The sequence below is a fragment of the Python bivittatus genome, unplaced genomic scaffold, assembly GCF_059951505.1.
Source record: "Python bivittatus isolate LINGU-HERP-01145 unplaced genomic scaffold, Pbiv_v1 ctg000020_np1212, whole genome shotgun sequence".
Taxonomy (NCBI): domain Eukaryota; kingdom Metazoa; phylum Chordata; class Lepidosauria; order Squamata; family Pythonidae; genus Python; species Python bivittatus.
In genome coordinates, this window is record NW_028277030.1 from 124978189 (window position 1) to 125002996 (window position 24808).

Sequence of the window (24808 nt, forward strand, 5' to 3'; positions counted from 1 at the left end):
TGACATTAGCAAGTGTTTTCTATATATTCATTTCTTTTGTTCCACTAAACACATAATGACAGTGTCCTAAATCCCTTTTGCTGTCTTGGACAAAGAATGAAATGACCTCTCTCCACACCTCCAACATTATTTAAAGGTCTTTTAACAGGATTTTTCAAAACATTCTTCATAATGTAGGGGGGAAATAATTAAACGTATAAACAACAAAATACAAAACAGAACAGTTGGTGTTAGTTAAAAAAAAAAAGATTGCTTGTTTAAGCAAACTCTCCACCCTGTGAGGGGGCAAAAAAAGGGAACAAAACGAATCAGGCACAGGACAATGTACACAGAACTTTATCTGAATGAGACAACAGCAACCTGTGATCTTTGCAGCATCTCTCTCTCTCTCTCCCTCCCTCCCTCCCTCTCTCCCTCCCTCCCTCTCTCTCTCTCTCACATGCTTCGCTTAGCAACCATTTTGCTGGAACCAATTACACTCACTAACTGAGGATTACCTGTATTGTCTCCATTGAACTAGTTCAAAAGTTTGGGAATAACTAGTAAGTTCAGAAAGAGCAACTGGGGAACAGAGGAGGGGGATACTAATGTATTCACTGTCTGAGTAGGGGAGTGGCATTTACAGGCAGAACAGAGGAAGGACATTTGTACCTGTAACAGGTAACAATAGCTCTACTACTTACTTTCCAATTGGAATTGGGTGCCTACTCTAACATCTCCTATCTTTTAAATCTGTCTTATTTTGATTTGCAGGACTTTTTCAGTGTTGCAACTGATAATTAATGGTAAAAGTGTCCAACCTGATTCAGTGGGTTCCTTTCTTGCTAATAAGCAATAGCTTCCTCGGTGGAGTGGAGACTGACTAAGATGAGAGGCTGGTGTATTATATCAACAAGAACGGAGAATAAAAAAGAAATAATAAGAGTAAGATAAAAAACCCAGGGCTTCATTGTTAAATTGCAGGTCATATTTTGTTAGCAGGCCTACTATAAATAAACAAACAAACAAACAAATAAATCGATGCACACCATTAATTTACTGATGCTGCGGCACTGTAGCTAAAAACAGACATTGTTAAGTGTTGGAATAGGTAAAATGGCAGCTTACTGCACCTATCATGCTGTGCGGTGCCTCTTTCTTCATGTATCGTAATCTTATATGACCTTCTTTGCTCTGAGTTTCCCGGAAAGTCTGCTCCAATCAGAAGTTATTTTTGATATCTCCTTTAAGATGACTAATAGTCGCCAAATTATCCCAGCAACTGAAAAGTGGGAACAAGATGTCCTTTGGCTTATATGAAATTCTCTTCCTTCTATTTTGTCTCCCCTAGTTAGTGGGGACTAAAGCATAGCTCAGCTGAAGGGAGCCAAAGACTTTCCTGCAAACAGGCAATTTGAACAAACGCTATTGCACACTGGAAGACAGAGCATCGCTTTTTCTACATTTCCATGAAAGAAAGTAGTTAGAAGGACATTTTGGTGACAAGCAAGGGCAAAGTCATAAAATGAGTGAGAGAGCATCTTTCATCTCTATGGTCTTCTTCCTCTACCACCACTATCACTTCCTTTTCTCCTTCTCTCTCTCTCTCAACTTTTCCATTTTCTTAGGGAGGGAGAGAAGAAAAAAATAAACTATCTCACGTTTCCTTTTTCTCTCATTCTCTGTTTATCCCTTACTATGTCCTAAAGTCTCCTATCATTCACATTCTATCATTCCCACCTTTTTTTATCCAAGTCTTACCTTCTTCCTATTCCCAATTCATATATTTGCTTTCCTTTCAATATTCCTTTTATGGTAAACAGAGTACAAGAAGGATTTCCTTCTCCCAGCCCACCATGGGAAAAGGAGAAATGTGGCAAAAACTGAGGACTTTGCACCCATTGTGGACTGCAATGATGACCTCCCAGGACCATGTTTTGCTCAAGGCTAAACTTGTCCAGACATAGTTTATACAAACGATGTTTCTTCAATGTAATCATCAATACATTGGTTTTCAACTGGTGAGTCAAGACTCAGATTAGAGAGGAATGAAATGAACTCCCTAGAAATAGTTGAGCTACAGTATAAATAAATTAAAATGTTTTCTTACTGGGTAAAATGGTTCTGAACGATTTTCAAAACAAATAGAAAATTAACAGTTGTCAAGAAAAAAACAGACTATGAGGCAGCCTGTTTAAAGTTGATGGTACTTATAATTTTGCAACTTGGCTATGTTGATAGTTGTTTTACAATGCTCAGATGTGATGTGTTTTAATTTTTTTGTACTGTATGTATTTTATTTATGTTAATTATAAGCTGCCTAGAGTCACACATGTGAGATGGGCAGCTATATAAATCCATTAAACAAACAAACAAATAAATAAACCCACCTGGATTGTGTTTTTATTATGCTGATTCTCCTGAGAAGCCCCAGAAAAATAATATTCAGTAAAACAATAAACAAAAAAATAACCAATCTTAAGCAACATTAAAGATATAAAACAAAACTAAAACAAAGTCCACTTCTATATCTGGGTTTATATTGGCACATCTCTCTCCTTCCCTCCCTCCCTCCCTCCTCCTCCCACCCCACCACTGTCCCCCACCACACACACAGAGTATCATTTAGCTGCTGAGTTTGAACTTCTTTACAATCCTGACTGACTGGAAATAATTTGATTATAAAATGGGTATCCCTGTGTGCAGAGAGGTATAACATTACAAAGACTCAGTCTAGACACACAAAAGCTATTGTTAACTTAAATCCCTTGCTGGGCCTCCAGGAAACTCTGGAGGAGGAAAAGAATACTAATAAGAAGCTAAAAACAGACACACCAAATAATGCTTAGATGAAATACAGATAATAGATGAAATACAGATAACAAATCATGGAATAGTCTGGTATACCCCAATAACCTAATTATGGCTCATTTTCCCCAAAAGAACATTTATCACTATTTCCAGTTTCCACAATAAAACCATTAACTGTGGTGTCAAAATTGAGTGAACAAGGATCCGTTTACAGAGAACATGGTAAAGTTTGCTTCTGGAGTCTAATGCTAGCAAGCAACCTCTGCTGGTCAGGGTGACACTTAGTTGGGTGGGTCCTAAGAGGGTAAGGCCACATTATACATGCAAGTGGGGTCACAATTTGGGAAAGAGTTTTGAAGGCAACTTTGGTTTTCAACTGTGATATTACAGTCAATCCTCATTATTGGCAGAGGTTATGTTCTTGAAAACCCCCACAGAAATGGGAACCACGGTTATTGAAGCATTGATCCCAGCGAGATCACATGATCTATTATCAGAATGACATGCAGACTTAACACAACAAATGCTGCAAGAACAAAAATGCAGTTTCCTTTACAGTAGTCCATGCTGATGCTGCGTGGTAAGGCTCTCAGACTTTTTTCCTTACTGAGCATGGCCACTTATAGCCATGTTGAGACCGTGTTTAAGGAAAAATGGGTTACACTTTTATAGAAGTGTATAAGCAAATCCACGGAAACAGAATGTATGGATAATGAGGACTGAGTATACAATTTTAGGAGTCACACTACCATTTACATTTGTTTCACATCTCAGATAGAAGAATCAGCAAAGGAAATGACAGCAAATCAGAAACACAAGTCTATCAAAAAACAACTCACACTAACCAAATGCTCCATTACCAAAGTAACAACCCAACCTCTCACAAGAGGAACTGTGTAAGAACATTATTCACACAAGCACAAACACACTGCAGCAACCCAGAACAGCAGAAAAAGGTAACAGACTGCCTGTACATCATCTTCCAACAAAATGGATACCCACGGAATTTTATCAAAAATTGCCTGACCACTCAACCCACTACAGTACAATCAACACAAGCTATGAAAAGGAGAACACTGTCATATATCAAAAACATCTCAGAAACAACCAACAGACTACTACAACACATGGCATCACTGTAGCACACAAACCAACTAAAGCCCTCCAAAACATCTCAAGTAAACCAAAAGACCCAGTAGCCCAAGAAGAAAAATCAAGAGTCATCAACAACATACAGTATAAGGACTGTAACGCCCATTATGTAGGACAGACAGGCAGAAGACTAGCAGAGGGCATCCATGAACACCAAGTAGTAGTCAGAAGACACAGTGAAAACTCCTTAATCTCACAATATACAGAAAGACTCAACCATAGTTTCAACTGAGAAACTGTGAGCATCTTAGACCAAGCTAAATCCAAAAATGCTAGGGAATTCCTGAAAGCGTGGCACTCAGACAAATCAGCCATCAATAAACACAGAGATAAACCACATTTATACACCATTCAAAGGAGTCAATAAAAAAGCTAAGAAGGATAGAAAAAGACCAAGAAACAAAAGAAACACATCCTCTTCAACAGCCAACACATAGATAAGCAGGCATTAGCACCAGTCAAACAATCAAGCAGAAAACAATAAAATAATCAAAGAACTACAAGGAGAAAACCATACCCCCACCAACACTGGCAGGGGAAGCTACTGAATATAAACAGGGAGCAAACCCCACATTCACAACCACTGATGATGTTACCTAGTCGGGTAATGAAATGTCTGCAATCAAACAACCAAGCTCAGAGAGCACCAAGGACTCTACAATTAAATATCTATACAAATCTGCTGGGGAGCTTATCTGTCAGCCTGATATGCAGTATCATCAAAATGCTGATAATACCCAGTTATACATCATTATTCCAGATCAGATCAGGCATGCTGTTGACAGTCCAATCTGGTGCCTTGAGACTGTAAGGTCTAGAGTAAAAACAACTTAGATTAAATCTGTGCAAGACAGAGTTGTAGCTTGTTAATGACATACCTAGCCTGATCCCAGTTCCAGCTCTGATGCTGTACGGGGTAGCACTCTCACTAAAGAGACTCCTGGATTTGAGACACCCTCTAGAGCCATAGATGGATGCTGTGGCAAGGCTTCAGCTGCTGTACTTTGATGTTCAAACAACAGTGACTCATGAACAGTGTCACCTCAAGTGTAGACTACTGTGCAGGTAGTCCTTCCTTAACGACTGTTCATTTAATGATGGTTTGAAGTTATGATGGCCTTGGAAAAAGTGCTTTATGACCTGTACGTGCACTTACAATCATCGTACCACCCCCCCATGGTCACGTGATCGTGATTTGCGACTTTTTAATGATGTCATTAAGTGAATCACTATGGTCATTAAGGAAATTACGTGGTTGTTAAGTGAATTTGGGCAAAAAAGTCCATTGGGGAAGCTGGATTCGCTTAACGACCACGTGATTTGAATAACGAACATGGTGATTCACTTAACGACTGTCATAAAATGGTCATGAAATGGGTCTGATCACGTGGTGACTCACTTAACAACTGCCCTGCTTTATGACCAATTTTCCAGTCCCTGTTGTGGTTGTTAAGCGAGGACTACTGTAACATGCTCTAAAGAGGGCTCCCTTTGAAGATGCCTTGGAAATTCCAACTACTCCAAAATGCAGCAACTTATCTGCTAACCGGGGATAGAACATTTAGCAGGATTACGTCTGTATTACTGGTTTGGTTCTGGCTCCTATTCAAAGTGCTGGTTAACATCTTTAAAATCTCTCATGGTTTGGTACCTGAGTACCTATGAGATAGTCTTTCTTACTTAGATTTGTCTCACCCTGCACAACCTCTGAGAGAGAATATGTTGATGATCCCCAATTCAAAGAAGGCAGTGGCGGGGGGGGGGTTGATGATGTGCCTTCTCAATGGCTACTCCCATCCTTTGAAACTCCTTGCCTTTTAAGATAACTAATGCTCCCAAACTCTTGGCCTTTAACGTTTTCATATTCTGCAGAGTATACAGGCATTGATGGCACTAGGACTGCCTTAGCTTAAGTTATTTAGTTTATTTAGTTACTTAGCTTATTAATATATTTCTATTTTTATGGGCTGTTGTTATTGTTGACTGTAAACTGCCTTTAGTCCTTGTGAAAGTGGGTAGTCTGGAAATGCGTAGCAAAAGCAATAGCCCTTGACCTAACTAAGCTTTAGAATCTCAGCAACATCTTAATGGAACAGATGTCTAAACAGAACATTTCAGTTTGTGTATTTTCTGCCTTGCAGATACTTAACTACAAAGGGTAATATGTTTCAAATGGAAAGGTTTAAACTTGTACATTCAGGATTTTTAAAAATACTTTTGACAAAGCAAAGCAACAGGAACTCTGAACTGGAAATGCTCAATGAGATAAAAATCACTTGAACACTTTGCCCGCCCATTGAGCAACTTACTATGCAACTACATCATAGCCACATGGGGATAGTTGGAAACAATTACAATGTTTACAGTAACTGATGTATAAATGCCAATTCATCTGCAATATTATTAAATTTATATCCTGCCTCACCATCAGTGTGGCAAAGAAAACTAATACTTAGAAAGCAATGGCTTATAACCAAGTTGTTGATTGCTCCACATTTCAATAGAAAATGAAGAGCGGTCTCTTTCCTTTTCTTCTGGCTGCTCATGTTGACTTGGGCCCACAGATATCCTGTAGTATTATGTCCTTATTTTAGCCAAGAAATACAAATAGGCTATAGCCACACTATAGATACTACAAACATGCATCAGACATGGCCAAATCTGAAACAGGATAAAGCCACTATGGGGAGTTTCTATGATTTTCTGGACTGAATAATTCCTTCTGATGTAGTAAGAGCCACTTCAGGACCTTCAAAAAGTGTTGTGAATCCCCTTCAGAGGGGATGCAAAAAATCAGACTATTTGCATGAAAGCAACCATTATTTTGCTTTTATTTCCCAATGTATCATATATCAGTGGGCAGCCATCTTATTCACTGATGCTGTCTATATGCTCTGAGTACATGTATGTGTTACTCTTGTTTGTACATGCACACATACTCATAATTCACACCATGTACACATGACATTCAAATACAGCTTACATACATATACTGACAATTCACATACCATACATATGAGGTTCAGTTGTTTTATCTCCCACTGCCAACAGCAGAGGGCAAACTATTTACACTCCCTAGTACTTACAGCCTATTGTACTGCCAGGGATCCTATTAAAATGTCACCGCTAGAGGACTATTCAAACTGTGACACTGCTAGCAGCCATTCTGAGAGGAACATCCATATGGACAGCAGATGCCATAGAGCTCCTCTTACTCGTTGTATTTTATCATAGCAATAGGTTAACAATGGCGTGATGGCAATGGATAGGAAAACTGACCACTGAGGTCTCTGTGAGGCCTGCAAGTTGTCCACCGGTGCTATGTATGATAATATCAGAGTGGGGAGATGTGAAAGGAAGAAGAAAGGTGTGACTGACAAATCTCATTTCTAATCAGAGAGAATTGTACTTTACACATACACTGTTGAGTAAAAAAAAATGAATACCAAGAATAAGGTTCATCCCTTATGAAAGAAGCTTCCTGATCACCAGATGCATATTTCTATGCAAGGTGTCTGGAAGTTCTTATATTTGGCATCTTCCTTAATTATCTTCCCTAAATTGGTTGATTGTTGTTCTTAGGAGAACTGCTTTTATTGACAGATCTCCAGAGAATGATGGATAGATGTGCTATGTGCTAATGCTCACAGGGGGGCTCATTAAATTTCTCACAATTGAAATCATAGTCCAGTTGGCTATTACTAAGCCACTCAGCCTTGCTACTGTTTAATTATATACCTAATACTTTTCTTTTTTTTTCCCAAAAAAACCCAAACAAACCCAAATGAATGAAACAGAGATACTTTGACTTAGCCTATAACTGTTGATCTATACTCCTTAGGTCAAATACTATAATCTCAATACCTACAGCTGTATGAGATCTCTGAACTTATCATACATCTTACTCTAAGTCTGCCTCCTTCTACACCAAGCCATTCTGAGTAAATCAGTCTGAATTTGCCCTGAGAGGCTAAAATACCAGACCAAAAAGGCCTGTTCCTACTGGCATAGTGATGACCAGCATTAATATTACAGAAGTTAGGAGCTTCCATCTAGAATGTGCACTTGGAACCACTGCACCACCCAGAAGGCACCTATGACAAGAACAGTTAGGAAACAGTACACATTGTATGAGACAGATCTAACCTAAGCCTTTGTTCTAAGGCGGGTGGGAGAATCTCCTCCAAATCTACATTTTTTTCAAGAAATAATTTTTTCTTTCAGCAAATTAGTTTTTTCAAACTCCTACTTGTAACTTTCTCTCCTTCCTATCCAATTCCCTGCTATTCTTACTGAGCCTTAAGTCTGCATTGCATATCCAGAGAACCCTCTCATGATGCTTTCCAAAGCATCTCCTCACAAGGATTAGGAAGGTTGCATAACTCTCCTGCCTCTCTTAAATCTAATTTTTCCCTACGTCGGTCAAGCTGAACCTTAAATCATGGATATCAAATAGTGTTAGAGCAATTAGGCTTCTATGGGACTTGTTTACTTCTCTAGCATTTCTCACTTTCAATTTTGTTAGTAAACAATTCTATATTTGCAAGCTACTCAGTTTTACCAGATCTTTCTTATTTTATTTCTATTCTTTCTGTGGAATGAATCTCATAATATGCGTGGCATTCTCATACTTTTTACTAATGTAGGCATTAACTAATTTCCTATGTTTAGTATTAGCATGCATTTTCTAATAAAATAATATCCTTTTTCATCTTGGCCTATCCCTAATTTTCTCCTCTAACAAGTGAAAGAGGCATCCATGGTATACTGTAAGTATTGTCTAAAAGATAGGTGTCCACTGACTTCATATCAACACATTCATGTTGTGTGTTTCCTCTCTGTTTCACCCTATCTTTTCCTGGGCAGGAGAACATAACACACTAATGGAGCAAAAGCACTGCCCTAGACAATCTCCCTCAATTGCTTAACACCAAAGCTAGCTCTCCTCCCTCTCTCTCTCTCTCTCTCCTTCATTTCTGTTCCCTCTTTTTTTTTCAATACAGACTAACAAAAGTGATATTGAGCTTTTTTTTTTTCTCTTAAGAAAACGATGTATGACTGCAGACCCCATTATTTAGGACAAAAGCTGCAACTTCTTTGTTATTCTTAACAAATGTTAAAGAGGAATGAATGATCTTTCAAAGAAAACAGTTCTGCTGACACAATTTGCAAACCTACTTTCTCTATGGAGACTACTTGACCTTTCCCACAACAGTGGGAAACACAAGAAATTGCATGAAGATACTGTATTGCACTATAGCAGCTGCACTAATTTCAGGTGGCTTCATTAATACATATCCATGTGAGCAAAGCGAATGCTTTATTAAAATAGGGGTGCATTGTGCTCCTTAAATATTAGCAAAATAAAAGCTGCTTCATTCCAAAAGTGCTTGCTGCTAAGTACTATCAAAAAGAAGCAAAATAGCCAGCTTTGAAATGACTACCTTTACAGCTAAATGGTGCAAGGTTAGCAATGTAATATTAATGAATTCCTCAGCTTAATAAACTAATAGGATTTGCAGGATGGTCTGCATCCCATTATTGATTCCTAGACAGAACTCCAAATGAAGTTACTGGCAACAGATCAACAGAAGGAAAGGTAAAGAAAAAGATATTCCTCCCATTTTTCTAATTGGAAAGACATATGCTTAGTCATTTCTTCACACCAGCATGAGGTATTGTACCCCAAAAGGGAACTGATCAATAGTCAAAAGAGGCTAAGGGGGAAATATTCACAGCCAAATTTGATGTAGTCTTGGCACAGATACTAAGCAAAGAGCAAAGCACTTAGCTAGACTTCTATGAATCCAAGAACACTAGCTTAATCCTTCAGAATGATGCTTAAAATGTTATGGAAAGACAGCAAGCATCATGCTGCTTATGGCCTTTGATTTCCCATCTCTCTGTTCCTCTGTATTTGTCCTATGATAAGAAATGCAACTGTCCTAACTGCCTTTACTGTATTCTCTTATGCAATACTGAAATCCATTTTTAGAATTCTGGGGTCATTTTTCTAGTGCTCCAATATATTTAATCCAGAGGTAACTTTTGTTCTAGGCAAGGTCTTTAATAGAGGAGTAGATGGGTAGAGCACTGACTAGCTAGGGCTGATGATGAAACCAAAAACATTTCTCCTGGAACCCAAGAACTAAACTCTTCTCATCCCATTTATTTTCCCATATTTTGTATTTTCCCAGCTCTACTTCTTTTCATCTTTTCATGGCCTGCAAATGATAGGAACACCTAGAATAACTACCTTAAAAAAAAAAAAAAGACAGTCCTGCATTTGGATTTTATTCTGCTGATCTGCACCTTCAATGCTACTGAAGTTTAGATTAATCATTCCAAAGGAACATATTGCCCTTATGAGAAAGGTCACACCTCTGCCCTAGGTCCTGTATGGCCGACTGTCATCATGTGTATTGCAATCAATTGTACATTTGAACCTAAACAGGAAACCTCAAATCCATGTACACTCTTGAATTGTTCTGCCTCCTGATTTCTCTCCTTAGCAGAGAAAAGGAAAACCCTCCAAAAGAAAGCAGGCTAACTAAAAACTGTAACAAAACTTGAGTAATGTGCAGGATCTTAGAGAAAGGTCCAGAGATCAGAGATAGAGCATCTCCTTTGTATGCATAAGATTCCACCTTTCAAATCTTTAGTAAATGTCTGTACAGATTAAATGCTAGAGGCCCTGAAGAATACAGGGCAATACAGTCAGTACAGACAATTCTAATGTAGATGGTTAATGGCCTAACTTCTTATAAGGCAACTGCATAAGTCTGTCACACGCTATGGTGGAATATTTTCTATCAATGATTTTGCCAATATTGTTGGAATGAATCAAATCTCAAAACTGTAATAATGCAAGCTATTTGTTCTGCCATTAAAGATTTTGGGAAGACTGAAGTGATTTTCTTTCTCTTTTTGATGTTAACAAATCTTCTTGTCTGCTTATTTTGAAGTTTCAGAAATAATAATAATAATAATAATAATAATAATAATAATACATTTTTGCCTTTAAGTCAATCTTCTCCTATTCCAGATGTGTCAGGACACTCTCATTTTCAAGACTTCCCAGCTAGCACAGCCATGCAGCTGAGAATGCTCAGCAGTGAACTTCAAGTACATCTGCAGGATACCAGGTTCAGAAAGGTAGCATGAGGTAAAGAACATTGTTGTTTGGGTTTAAAAATTAATTCAATTAAATCAGAAAGGGTTCACAGAAGTCTTGTATAGGTTGCTTCTGGACAGGCAAGACATACTACATTCCTGCTTTGCCAAGATTACTATACCTTCTCTAGATCAAGATACTTTCTTCCTGGAAATGGCAGACATAAATGTTCCAAACAGAAGTTAAAAATGACAGAACAAACACTCAGAAATGCCCATACCAGCAAATCATCCAGGAGTCCAGGCAGAGTGAAAAAGATAAAACTTTATAGGGAGGTCTTTAGTATATTCTATATAAAATACATTCTCACACTTTACAATCAAAAATATCATAAAAATTAAGCTGGTGGATGATCAAATCTGAGTCATTTGGTAAAAGTAAAGTCAACTTGAGCTTAACTTCTGCTGATTTCATGGACGTGTCCATGTCATTTTGGGGGAACTGTAGGGAAGTGGTTTACCAGTGCCACCTTCTGGGATATTTTGTTGACTTCTCACTCTAGCATAGTGAAGAAGCTGAAAGTATGACTCCAATGGCACTGACTCTTCAGCATCTCATGACCACAAAGGGGTAGCGGGGTTAGACTTAAGGGTTCACTGTTCTTTGTCTAAACAACTGGATACAGTGAGGCAGTGGCTCAGAAGGAAAGATGTGCTGAAGTGTTACAAAAACTTAAAAAGGAAAACACAGTTACATTTAAAGCAATGCTCTATGTCAGCCATCTCCAATTTGGTTCCATTCTGATGTGTTGGGACATCAGCTCCCATAATCCTTACCCAACATGGCCAATTCCATGGTTATTCATTTCATGGTACAACCACTGCTTTAAAAAAAAAGGGGGGGGGGAGGCAGAACAGCTGTCATTAATCCCTCTGGAGATCTCTGAACATGACTCATTTTCATTAGTTTATTTATTTATTTATTTCCCACCTTTATTTTTGTATAACAAAGCAGCATATACAATGCTTCCTCCTCCTATTTTCTCCACAACAACCACCCTGTGAGGTGGGTTGAACTGAGAGAGTGAGGGGTAGGCCCAAAGTCACAAAACCAGCTGCTTTGCTAAGTGAGGACTAGAATTCATGGTCTCTTCATTTCTAGTTCATCACCTTAATTACAATACCAACTGTCCTCCCTTAATTTGAACCAGTAGCAGCTATTGATATGAATGTGTAGTTACAGAAAAAAGAAGATGCTTTCGTTTTATATGGGTTAGAGGAAGAATTTTATTTTTCTGTATTATTCATTTTTCCCAAAGAGAAATTTCTTCTGTGCCAGGTATACATCAACTTTGCCCCCAACCCTCTCAAAATCTGAGATTTTATTTGTTGGGCACAGAAATCTGTATGCTGTCTTATAGGCAATTTTCTTGGATACATGTTTTTAAAAAGAACATTTTTCATTAATACGTATTTATGAGTATGCCACTTTCCCTGTGTATTATTTCCCACTTAAAAAAAAAAATCAGAGAACTTTATCTCTGAAAAATCCAAGATAACAGTGTTCTGCTTTGTATATTAGTTTGGAAAGTACACATTACACTGGTTTTAGTTTAATATGAATCCAAGACATGTCTCTTCCATCTTTCCATCTCATGAAGAACTCTTTCTTGGAAACAGGTCCATAGTTGGTTGTAGTCTATCCAATCTTGGTATACCTGGAATCTAGGGCTGCTATATTCTCCTGCTCAAACTTGGAGAGCTTCTTGAAAAACAGTATCAAATGTGGCTTGATTTATAATTTAGAAAAGAGCTAAAATTGATCACTCAACACAGGATCATCAGGATTTGATGTATCAATGAATGAGACATTTCGATTATTAACTTGATGGAGAAGAATAGATTGGCTAATACCTAAAACTTTCCACACTGCAAAATTTTATTGCAAGGGCCACTTAAAGTTATTTCTGCTTTTGCTCATTTCTAATATCAGAAGTAATTTTTTCCTGGAAAGTAGTTTTGATTACAAAAGCATAATTATGCATCAGTTTATGAAGATGTGGCTGTTACAGCTAGATTATAAATTCTGGCATTCAATAGAACTGGAAACAGAAGTGGATATAGCAAAGGTGGATGCTTTTTTCTCAAAGTATGTGGGAATAGGCCAACTTTCTCAAGCCATAAATAAAATGCAAACATAAAGTGCCCAGCAGTCAGGCTGGAAAAAAAAGGACTCTTTTTACAATGTTGAGTAGGTGTAAGAAAGAGATTAATATCTTCTCAGCTACCTGAATTATTTAGGTTGTGCCTCTCAATTTTTTTTTTTTTATCTAGGCCAGACAAGAATGTCACTTTTTCCATTTCCAGTATGAATTATAGTGACTCTTCGTGAATTAGTTAGCTAAATAGAAACTTTTGTCCTGAAGACATGAAGTTCTATTGTACTGTCACAACTCACGATGCTAGCAAGTAGAAATTGCCAGAGACAAATGTGAGTTTTCTTTATTTTATTAAAAAGAGAGAGAGAGAGAGAGAGAGAGAGACCAAGACCCACCTTGTGGCCCAAAGACATCTAAAAAATCAATGCCATTACCCAGAAATTAATTTTGTTTTGTTTCATATTGGGAACGGCAAATTGTCTGGCTCAAAGGCTCAAGTCAGCAGCACATTTATGTTGTCTTTTGGAAGACTCTGAACCTCAGGGCTGCTTGAGGACTTAATGGAAACAAAATGCATCACCAAAATGGCACAGAAGAGAAAAGCAGACTGTCAGAAAAGCTTATGAGAATATTTTTGCCAGCATCCAGGATGATACCAAAACTCAACACAAACAGGAAATCTGGGGCAAAACTGAAGAGGCATTATTGGTGATATTCTGGGGATGGTCCTGGGCTGGCCTAGGCCACACACAGACTAATTTCTGCTGTGGTTCAGAACTAGTACCGGTGCTCTTCAGTTGACTCACGCCAGGTGCCCTGAGAAGTCTGACAGTCTGTCTATGCAGGTTGATGGTTTGGGTTGTTTTACAGTTTTGGATTCTCAAAAATGGTTTTCCGGGTTATATCCTGCCCTGAGCCCAACTGGTCTAGAGTGTGTGATAAATATCGAGATAGACAGACAGACAAACAGACAGACATTTAAATCTGTTTCTATAGCAAACTATCTCACAAATGCGACTCTGGGCAGCTGATAAAAATTAAAACATACAATATATACTGACTATAAAACAAACACTTCACAGTCAATCAAAATAACTCCAAATAAGTCCAAAGCAAGAAAACACAATAAAACAGCACTTTTTAAAAAATCCTAATCCTAGGGAGATAAAAATGGGATAGTGAATTAAGCAGCTGCAAGTTTAGAAAAACATGTACATCATAATTCATAAGATGATGATGATGATTGTCTTGGCATCTAGAATGTGGCAGATAGGCACTAGGCATGCTGCTTGAGAAAAGCATTCCAGAGTTGTATTGGCAGGGGGTATAAATGTATAGAAAGGTCTTTCCTCTGTTCACCTTCTACTGTAAAGGAATGATAGAGGTGCCTTGTTTCAGCTACTCTTGCCTACCTAAGCCAAAGCCTGATCTCCAGCTTACTTTGAACTCCAGGCTCTAAAATGTTCTAGATTTGTCCTGAAGCAACAATTATTTTAATTATTGATGTTTTTAATTGTCAAAAGAGCAGAGCCACTTAGGGAGCCAGGATGGCAATTTATATATCACCAACCAAGAGAATAAAACAGGGGTGTATCAATGTAAGTTTGGAAATCACTGTTCCATCTTAAATAGAAATCTACTGCTTCTGATTCAAGCGGAGAATAATATGCATTTCCTGCTCAGTTTATCGTCCAGATGCTAACTCACAACTTCAAGGCCCCCAGTTAACCTTCATAAGACTTATTTTGAAACTAGATTTGCACTGGACAACCATTCAAATAGAGGACTCTGCAAAAGCCAATGGCTGCTCTATATGAGTTCCTACATTTTCCTGGGGCTGCAATTCAGATGTCTAAGTTAGCACAAGATGAGAGTGGACCCACTTTAAGATGCTGATCTTCAACAGACAGACTGGGTCTCAACGACAGTGAAGCACCATTTAATCTTTTCAAAAGCAAGATGGGAGAACTGCAAGGAGAAAAGCAGGAGGAGAAGAAACAGATGACTATTACAAGAGAATCACAAGTTGAAGGTTGAGACAAAGTAAGTTTAGGGTCTGGGAAAGGTAAAAGAATCAGAACAACAAACAAGATAGTACTGTTAACAAGAAACAAGCAGAAAGAGATATAGTCAAAGTTTGTTCAATTAAATAATCAATTTTCAGAAAGCTAAAAATGCTTTTCAGTAAGATACAAAACCAGCCAAGAAATAAAGCGAAAACAACCACCTCTCAGAATTGAGTGCCGAAGTAAGCATATAAAGGCTTTTTTTTTTTTTTTAATATTTAGGGAAGTTTATTACAAAAGACAATTCTGCGCTCAGTGTATTTTGAGCTACGGTTCAATTTTTGTTAGAAGTTCTACGCAGATAAATAAAAGTTCAAGAATCATAAAAAGAAGCAATAAAGCCCCAGGGTCATATTTATTTGTTGCAGCAAACTGATTGTGCACTGGATTACAAACATGTAAAAATAAATGAGTACAGGCTCAAACACATAGCTATCACCCGGAAATATTTTCAGATTAATGGGATGGTCCATGTGCTCTATCAGAGAAGCACTATTTACATTACGAATCTGAAAATTAAAAAGGTAAAAAGTCCAGAATATCATAGGCAAAGATCCCTACTCCTTCCCTCAGGCATTCACTGAATACATGGAAACTTGATTTTTTAATTTAATTAAGGATCAATGGAAGCAGACAGACTTTTTTTTTTTTATGCAGATGAAAGATATAAAAATGGTAATGTGTGTACACCAGAGAGAGGCTAGATCAGAGCCTTCTAGTTTTGGGGGAATTTTAAAAGCTTCTTGTGGACTTTCACATAAAATGTCTGCCATGATGGCTAATCATGAAGTATTTACCAAAAGATAAACTAGTAAGGAATATAATTAAAAATAAACCAATTGGGACAGATGGCTTGGTGAGTACCAAGGGAGAGAGGTATATTGGTACTTCTATACACAGGCACAGACATATATCTACCATAACTGTTTAATATTCTTCATCTCACATAGCTGCAGGGTGGCTATGGTCTGTAAAGTTGGGCTCTAGGGATCAGTTCAGATTGTGAACGTCCTTGTGGCATAGTAACTTCCCTGCTGGGGATGCTCAACTCCATGGACAAAGTGACGGTGGAATTCCCCAGGCTTATGGTCCTCGGGCACTTCAATCTGACTTCCTTGACTGTGGATTCTGATATGGCTCAGGAGTTAATGGCCATCATGGCAACAATGGACCTGGCCAAGGTCACTGAAGGACTAACACATAGTAATGGTCACACATTGGATCTGGTCTTTGTCTTGGGGCAGAAGTGAAATGATCTGCTTTGGGGAGATTATCATCACTCCCTTGCCAAAGACTGATCACCTTCTGGTTGTCTTGAAGTGCTCTGATGTTGTTCCTCACCACTGGGAGGCAGGACCTATTCAGTTGACCTGTACCTGATGGACCCAATGAGTTTCAGCAGGAACCTGGGGTTGTTCCTAAAGGCCTGGTGCATGGTTTGACTGAAGCCTTAGTCACCACTTGGACTGAGGGAGCAACTGTGGGTTTGGATTAGATCACACCTTGTAATGGTATGTGGGAATGACCTTGGGAGACAGGGTGAAGAGACACAGCCAAGGGAGAGGTCAGATAAAAGGCAATTTAGTCTGTAGCATGAATGTGGGTGGGGCCAGAGGTCAGAAGAGACCCTCCCTAATTTCCTTGGCTGTAAAGGAGACCAGGAGGAAAGACCTTGGGAGATGTAGGGGGAGGGGAGAGATGCTGCCTAGGGAATGATTAGATAAGAGAGGGCATAGCTCACAGCTGCATAATGGGAAGAGAAAGAGAAAGAGAAAGAGAAAGGAAACTCCCTAACTTCTCAAGTGGTAAAAGAGATGGTGGGAGATTTGTATTATCAAACTTTCAAGATTGATGCCAGCCTTGCAAGGTAGACCAGACAGGAAACACAGCCAGATGAGCTAATTCTACTTTATTGTAAGGTTACATTAACAGAATCTTGCAAGTCTGAAAGTACATCTCTTTGTATGAAAGTGGGTGTACAGTAAGGCAGAGTACATATTCAGTGCAATATGGGAGCTTAAGGTAGTGGATAAGATTTGCTTATTCCCACTAAAATTATGCAGAACAGCTGAAGAGTTTTATGTGTATCAGGAAGCACAAAATTGTACTTTCTCTTGGTTAGGAAAAATGACTCTGACAATAGAGTAAAAAAACAAACAAACCTGATAATACAATTCAGAAGCTGATAGATTCAATAGAGGAAAAATGCACACATATAAGCAAATCTAAAGCTGTGTGTAATGGAAGCCAAACTTTTCTGAATTATTAAACACACACCAGTACCAAAGAGTTTTAAATGGGCAAGCAGGTGAAAGCATCTTGGTTGCTTGCCTAGGCAGAGAATTAATCAGGCTTAGGTATCACAGGAAGCCAAACTGATTTCTTCCATCTCAAAGAAGGAGGGATCAGCTGTACAGTTCAAATGAAGAGACTTCTTAATTAACCTGCTGATCCTGCAGATGTTTAATTAAACCCATTCACAGGCAAAAGAGGTAAATTAAAAAGCAGATGCCATGGTAACAAGTGTGCTTTTTAAACAGGCACCTAAAACACACTGTGGTCATGCTAATAAGCATTAATCATACTTCTGGAATCCGTAGCTTGGTCTACAATATTGTACCAGAACTTCCGGGGAAGAAATGGCGAACTGAAGATGGCTCCACTAAAAGCAGAGCTGAAGACAGCAGCAGAATGAAGAGCTGGTGAGTAGATCAGCTCCGTGTAATTCCTCTCCAGACAAAGAGAAGACTTTAGATCGCCCACATGTGCTCCAGACAGTTGCTCCTTGTGAGACCACAAGACAGCAGTCTCCGGCAAGTTTAGAGCTCTGGGAGAGGAGGGAATAGCTACCTTTTTGTTTAAACCACGGTCAGCACTTTGAAAAGGACACTGGGTTTGTATACTTCCTTTTCTAATCACATTTGGAAATTGCTTCTTAACTGCTTTTCAGCTATCAGGAACCTTCGGACTGACAAGTTTTACTGGGTGAATTTCCTTCAATCCTTAGCAAAATAAGTTTTAAATACAAGCTTAATGACTTAATTTTTTTTAAATTTTCAAATAAACAGCAAAAGGGTGATTAGAACTTTGATTTTGGAAAGTTATAAATGGACTAAGGGTCCAGATGGATTTGAAATACGATTTTGGAATTAATTATAAGAATCCTTCCCATGGGAAAATGCTTTTGTTTTGAATTCTCTTTTTAAAAAAAGTGATAGGATAGGACTTTGAATGCTGGACACTAGAGGGAACAAGAAGGAACTAAAGATTACAATTAAAAGATAAGAACACTGAAATTTGACTTACTAATACAGAACAGAGCAAAATACTTTAACATTGGACATATTGAAGGACATTTTTGAAAAATGGACCCAGAAGTTAATTTTAAGAGTGTCTGCCTCTAGACTGTGTTTCAAATATGATATGAAAGAGGAACAAGTTTTACCTGACAAGATTGAGACTGATCTCAAAGTGGATTTAAAAATGACAGGCTACAAGAATGATATGGAAAAAGATGACACACTGGACATACAAAAGAAACTGGTTGATGTCTTAATAATTAAAAGGGATATACAAATAACAAACCAAGAGAGTGACCTGGATAATCTTCCTATATTGGATCTACAAAAGAGACTTGTTAAAGCTGTGAAGAATTTTGTGAGAAGAAAAAATGAAAAAAATCAAGTTCTAGGACATTATTTGAAGGGACTAAAGATCAAGATTGTTCAAAGTAAAAGGAAGGAATATTAAATTGGTTTATTTGATCAAGGTTAAAATAGATATATTGCTATATATCTATTTTTGCTGATAAGGACTTTTGCTGATCAGGCCTGGATGATGAGGCTTTAAGCGTTTGTTTATAGATAAGAGATGGGATATGGGAAGAAGAGACCATTTGTTTTATTTTAAGAGAAGGTGATAGGTTACTAAAATTGTTTATACTTGTGATGAAGGGGGAAATAATTATTTTATATAGTTCTTTTCTTTTTCTTTATTCTTATTTTTTCTTTCTTTTCTATTTTTTTATTTCTGTATTTTCTATTTTTCTTTTTATTCTTTTCTTTTTCTTAATTTGTATCAGTTTTTATCTTTTTCATTGTAATTTTTAATAAAATTACTATAAAAAATAAAATATTGCACCAGATAATGATAGACTGGATAACTTTGGCCTACCTGGAACAATTATGATTCAACTGAGGGCGAGCTGAAAGAGCAAAGGAATAGGTGGGCTCTGTAACAAAGTTGCCTCTAGTTGGCAGAACTGGCTCTAGTGAGCTAGAGACAATTCAAAACAGAAGAGCCCCTTACCTGCTTAAATAGTGTTCAATGGATTAGGAAACCATTGTAGAAATTTAAGGAACCTGATGTGCTCTTCAGTATCTATGTAACAGAATTCCTTGTCAATGTGACTATCTCTCTTCTTGGGGCAGAAGTGGGTTAGGCCATTCAAATTAAATCCCATCCATCCATCCATCCATCCATCCATCCATCCATCCATCCATCCATCCAATATATATTATCCCATAGAAACCATTTCCTGACTGCCTTCAGAGACATGAGCTTTTCCTCTTTCAAGGCTTAATATCCAGTTTTCTCTAACCTGGATTCACCAGAGGATTTAACTACAATTCTCATTATTCCTGACTACTAGTCAAGCTTGCTGGAGTCAATGCCAGTCAAAGACAGAAAAAAATTACAAGGGAGCCCAGGTTGGGGAAGCCTGATCTAAGCTGTGAATTCCTCAGTTGATTGCTCAGTGTGTAAAACAGTCAGTAGTGCAGTACATTTTGCTGAATTTCAAAGAGCCCTGTAAAAAGAGTCAGTAGTAGCAGAACATAACTTGCCTGGAAATCTGTCTCTGATTTTGAGAGGGGATAAACAGAACTGGCTTCAGCCACTGATCCAAAGTTGAACAGCTGCTTTCTCTCTGCAGTCTTGCTCTAATGGAACAATAACCATTCCTTCAACTAAGGATAATCCAGGGGCCAAAGTTCCACAGTAGTCTATGGAAGAGTTGGCCATGAAGTTGGCTGTGAGGAGTTTGGAGACCGAGAGGATGAAGGAGAGAGGTAACAGCAGGGATATAATGCAGCAGGCAAGATTTAGGATTCCTTCATTTTCTGTGTCATTTCAAGGCATCTAGTACAGACTGCATAATCACCAGTGCCATATGCAAGTCCCAGTTTGCATACACAGACAAACCGCTCCAAAATGGACAGAAAATATTGGCCTGGCTCACCCTGGGAGTGCTTTGGGGTATTCAGAAAGATGCAAAATGTTGCTTATAGTTTAGACAAGAAACACAAAAACAAAAACAGGTGTTATAATGACAGTTAAATCAAGACAAAGTGGAAAAAAGAAAAGCAAAACAAAACACCAACTTTTGCTGTCCTATCACAAATAAAGGCACCATCATGATACCGATAAAAGCTCAAAGAAAATTAAAGATTGAGAACAACTGGCCTGAGCTGAGCAAGAAGACGCACAGGGGGATTCTGAGTTATGACTGAAACTATCTCTTTAATTAGGCCCTGCTGTAGTGTACAAGGAACTAATAAAATCAACAGAAAGACTGCAAGCACTCATTTAACATTTTATGAAAAGTTTCCAGAGTTTTCTTTTTCTTGGGGAGGAGAAGAATACAGGAACTGACTCAATGTTAAATCCAAATGAATGAACACTAGTTTTATCTCAAGGTTATACATTATCTGAATTTATTTTTTGGAAATAGTATCTACTAGCCTCAGGATTCTGCAGCATAGAGGATGTTATTATTCCATAATTTCAAACTTGCTTCTGAGCATTAAAAATCACAACAAAGCAGAATGACAGTTTAATTTTAGAAAAGTTCAACCCCCTCCCCCAATTGCATTCAGTATATAAAATAAATAAAATTTTAGGTAAATCCATGGACATTAAATTAAACAAGTATAGTCAAGAATATATTCTCTAAATCCTCCTGAAGGCCAGCCAGCAGATTATGGTAGGAATACAGGTAGTCCTCAACTTACAACCACAATAGGGACTGGAAAATTCATTGTTAAGTGGTATGGTCATTAAATGAGGCATGATGTGACTGCACCTGATTTTACAACATTTTTGTGGTGGTCATTAAGCGAATCACTGTGGTTGTTAAGTGAAACACATGTTTGTTAAGCAAATCACAGAGTTCCTGATTGATTTTGCTTGTCAAATGGCGATCACATGACCCCAGGATTCTGCAACCATTGTAAACACATGCTGATTACCAAGCGCCTGAATTTTGATCATGTGACCGCAGGGATGCTGCAATGGTCATAAGTGTGAGGACCGGTTGTAAGTCACTTTTTTCAGTGCCATAACTTTGAATGGCTGCTAATGGTCATAAGTCGAGGACTACCTGTATGCACTTTTCACAAAAGGGTATTCCAAAGATACAGAGTGACAGAAGAAATGGTTCCCTGGATAACGGCTTCCTAAACTCACAACCTTTACCAGTGAACCAAAAATTGGGATTCAGATGCTGATTTTAAAAATCAGCACAAGTCCCATTGTTTTTATTCTATATACTGGAGAACCTCAAAAGTGTACAAGGCTCCATTCTTGCCACTCACCACCTCAAAGAATTACAGCTTATTAACCGGAGGCTGACATTCATATCAGAAAGATTCCTGAGTTTGCTAATTGATCTTGCTAAAGTATAGAAGATAGGTGAAGTAGCAACCTTTCCTTTGTACACACCCTATCACCTATGAAAGGAGGTAATTAAGACATTTGGCAATGTCCAGCCCAAACTGGGCTGCAAGACCACATACCATGATCCCTATGCTATAAAATGTTGGAAGAGATCTTTAGTTTTATTTTGTGAAATACTCTCACTGACACCAGAGCATCCTGACTGTAAAAAGAATTATGGAAATGGCTGTATGAATCCATCATATTTTATCTCACTCAGTTTGCTTTACTTTGTTTTTGCATCAGTACTGTTAAAGACTAAATAAAAATCAGTACACACTTTTGTATCTATTTCTCCTAACATTCCTTTATTATCCAATTTACTATATTGCAGGACAGTCATATCATTTTCACACGATTCAATGTACAACTTTATGGTTTTGTGCAAGCCACAAGACTGTTTGCTTGGCTTGGCAATTAACAATACTTAATATAATCTATGATCTACTGAGATCATAGCACAGCTCATTTAATAAGAAACAAAAAAAATCATTTCTTTGGGAACAAACCATATGTTAGACAGGTTTTGATGAGACAGCTTAAAATAAGCAGCTGGTGAACCACAACTAGCAAATGTTCATAAAATTAATCCTTTTTCTTTAAATTAGTGCTTTAATATATTTTGCTATTTCACAATTTCTGCATAATAGTAGTTTATAAAGTAAGTACTATGTTTTCTAGTTCATTCCAGATTTTTTTTAAAAAAACATGGTTTTCAAAATATTAAGCTACTTTTGTCAAAGCCTTTGCATTCTCTAAGTACACCAATATATTAATACTTTGTTATAGTTATTTAAAACTTGGTTTCAAAGAATTTTGTCATCTTCATGCCTTGGCTTTATTCATCCGTCCAATGTAATAAAAGACAGGCTGTGCCTTTTACTTTACTCAGAAATTGCTATTTTTACAGTTGACAAAACACTTTTTAATGGCAGAGAAGAACAATTAGATGTCTTGAAGAAGCAAAGATCCTACATACCTATGCAAGAAAAAAAAATCCCCGTAATTCCACAAATCCATCAGATTGTATTTACATTCTCACCTGCTGGGTAGCGTTCTATAACCGGCCAGTTGTCCACCTGTAATGTGGCATTACCACCACTTCTTGTAAAACGTACTACATGGTATTTCCCATCATTAATGATTGCGTTGACTTCTTCAATTGCGATATCATCTGTTCCAACATTAAATTTAACACCAATTTTCCCTTGGTGCTGTGAAGAAAAGCCAGAAATAATGGGAGGTATTAGTAGTTATTTTTTAAAAACTACTCAACACATTGAGTTGCAGTGCTTTATCTAGAGTACATTTTGAAAGGATTCTTTCTCCTCGGGTTTAAACTTTTGAAGGATAGCATGGGCAGCACAGATCTTTCTCCAAAGTCCTGCACAATTTTCTTCCCTCCCACTATTTTCAACTGCCTTGTAGAAAGGATTCCTGAAGGGCGAGGGAAAAAAGTACATGAGCACCATTCCAGAAGTCTGCTCAGTGGACTTTTCCCTACTGTTGTGGGAAGGATCCTAGAACTGTAGTTTCATTGTTAAGTAACAAATATCCCAAATAAAATCCAGGAACCAACAGAATGATCAACATTTGAATTCTGAATCAGTATTTCATTGTAGTATACTCCTGCTGGACACTGTTGATGGGACAGGTACCGCTTTACATCACAGGTAGAAGATGGATGCTATAATAGATATTGTCCAATGTGGCAAATGAAAATTTAACAAGCATCTGAACTAAGGAAAAAACAACCACTAACTTGAAAAGAAAGGACAAATTGGTTTCATCTCTAATTAGACCCACCTCCGATAAAATTGTAATACTATTACTGGCAGTAAGTAGTTTACCTATTCAAAGCATTGCCACTTCTTTCAGGCAACAATCCACTACAAATATTATCCATCTTAATTATTATTGAAAAGGGATTCATAACTGAACATTTACTGTTTAATGAAGTATCTTGCCGTGTTCATCTAAAAATACTGACCAAAACAATTATTGATTTTTTTTTCATCAAAGACAGGCGAAATATTCCATTTCTGAATAATCATTCTGATAAGACTAAAGCGAGAAAAAGGAGAAAGGAACAACTTTGCAAAATGAGGAAAAAGAGGAGGAAGTAATAGTGCCAGTGGTAATAATAATAGTTAACATTAGAACTTAACTAGATAAATAAATGTAACTGTTGCATCCTTTGAAAAGTCCCCAGGTTCCAAAACAAGTAGAAAATTCTCTATTTGAGAATTTACTGTTTCATTTTTTGCAGCCTCCTGACCTTTTTTCAGTTGTATAATCTTGTATCACTTTTCATATAAGATTTCAGATCTACACTGAAAAACTCCCTCAAAGAAGCATTTGATAACTTTAGTGTGACTGAGGTTGTATTTGCATTACCTCTAGAAAAATCCATTACAGTTTTGACACAAGCCAAAAAAAAAAAAAAAAAAAGAAGGAGGTGGGGTGGGGTGAGGGAATCACCTGCTCTTCCTGAGGAAAAAAAGAGTTTAAAAGAAAAGAAACTTTAAAGGGAAGATGACAGTAAAAAGACAACCATTTTTCTACGTAAACAAATTCCAAGGCCAAACTGTTTGAGATTGTAGATTCTTCCAAACAGTTTCAGCAACTGAAGTGGCAAATTGTGCAATTCATGTGTTTTAATCACCCTCTTACTCTGCTATTCATATTCATCAGAAAATGTAAAAAAAACCCACACAAAACATAATTGCTCTGGCACTGTAAGCAATCACCCCTTTTGATGAATTATTAAACATTTAACAACTTTCCCAAAGGCACGTGACTATAAAATACATA

General features: G+C 37.6%; 1 protein-coding gene across 16 annotated transcripts in view; it reads right to left on the reverse strand.

Annotated features, from left to right (window-relative positions):
* The window catches only part of NRXN1 (neurexin 1), a 986667-nt gene that overhangs the window by 137321 nt on the left and 824538 nt on the right, over positions 1 to 24808 (reverse strand). For all 16 annotated transcript variants that reach the window (XM_088149210.1, XM_088149217.1, XM_088149185.1 and 13 more), the window contains one exon: positions 23037 to 23208. In XM_088149210.1, the coding sequence (XP_088005336.1) occupies positions 23037 to 23208 (172 nt within the window). The remainder of the gene's footprint in view (positions 1 to 23036; positions 23209 to 24808) is intronic.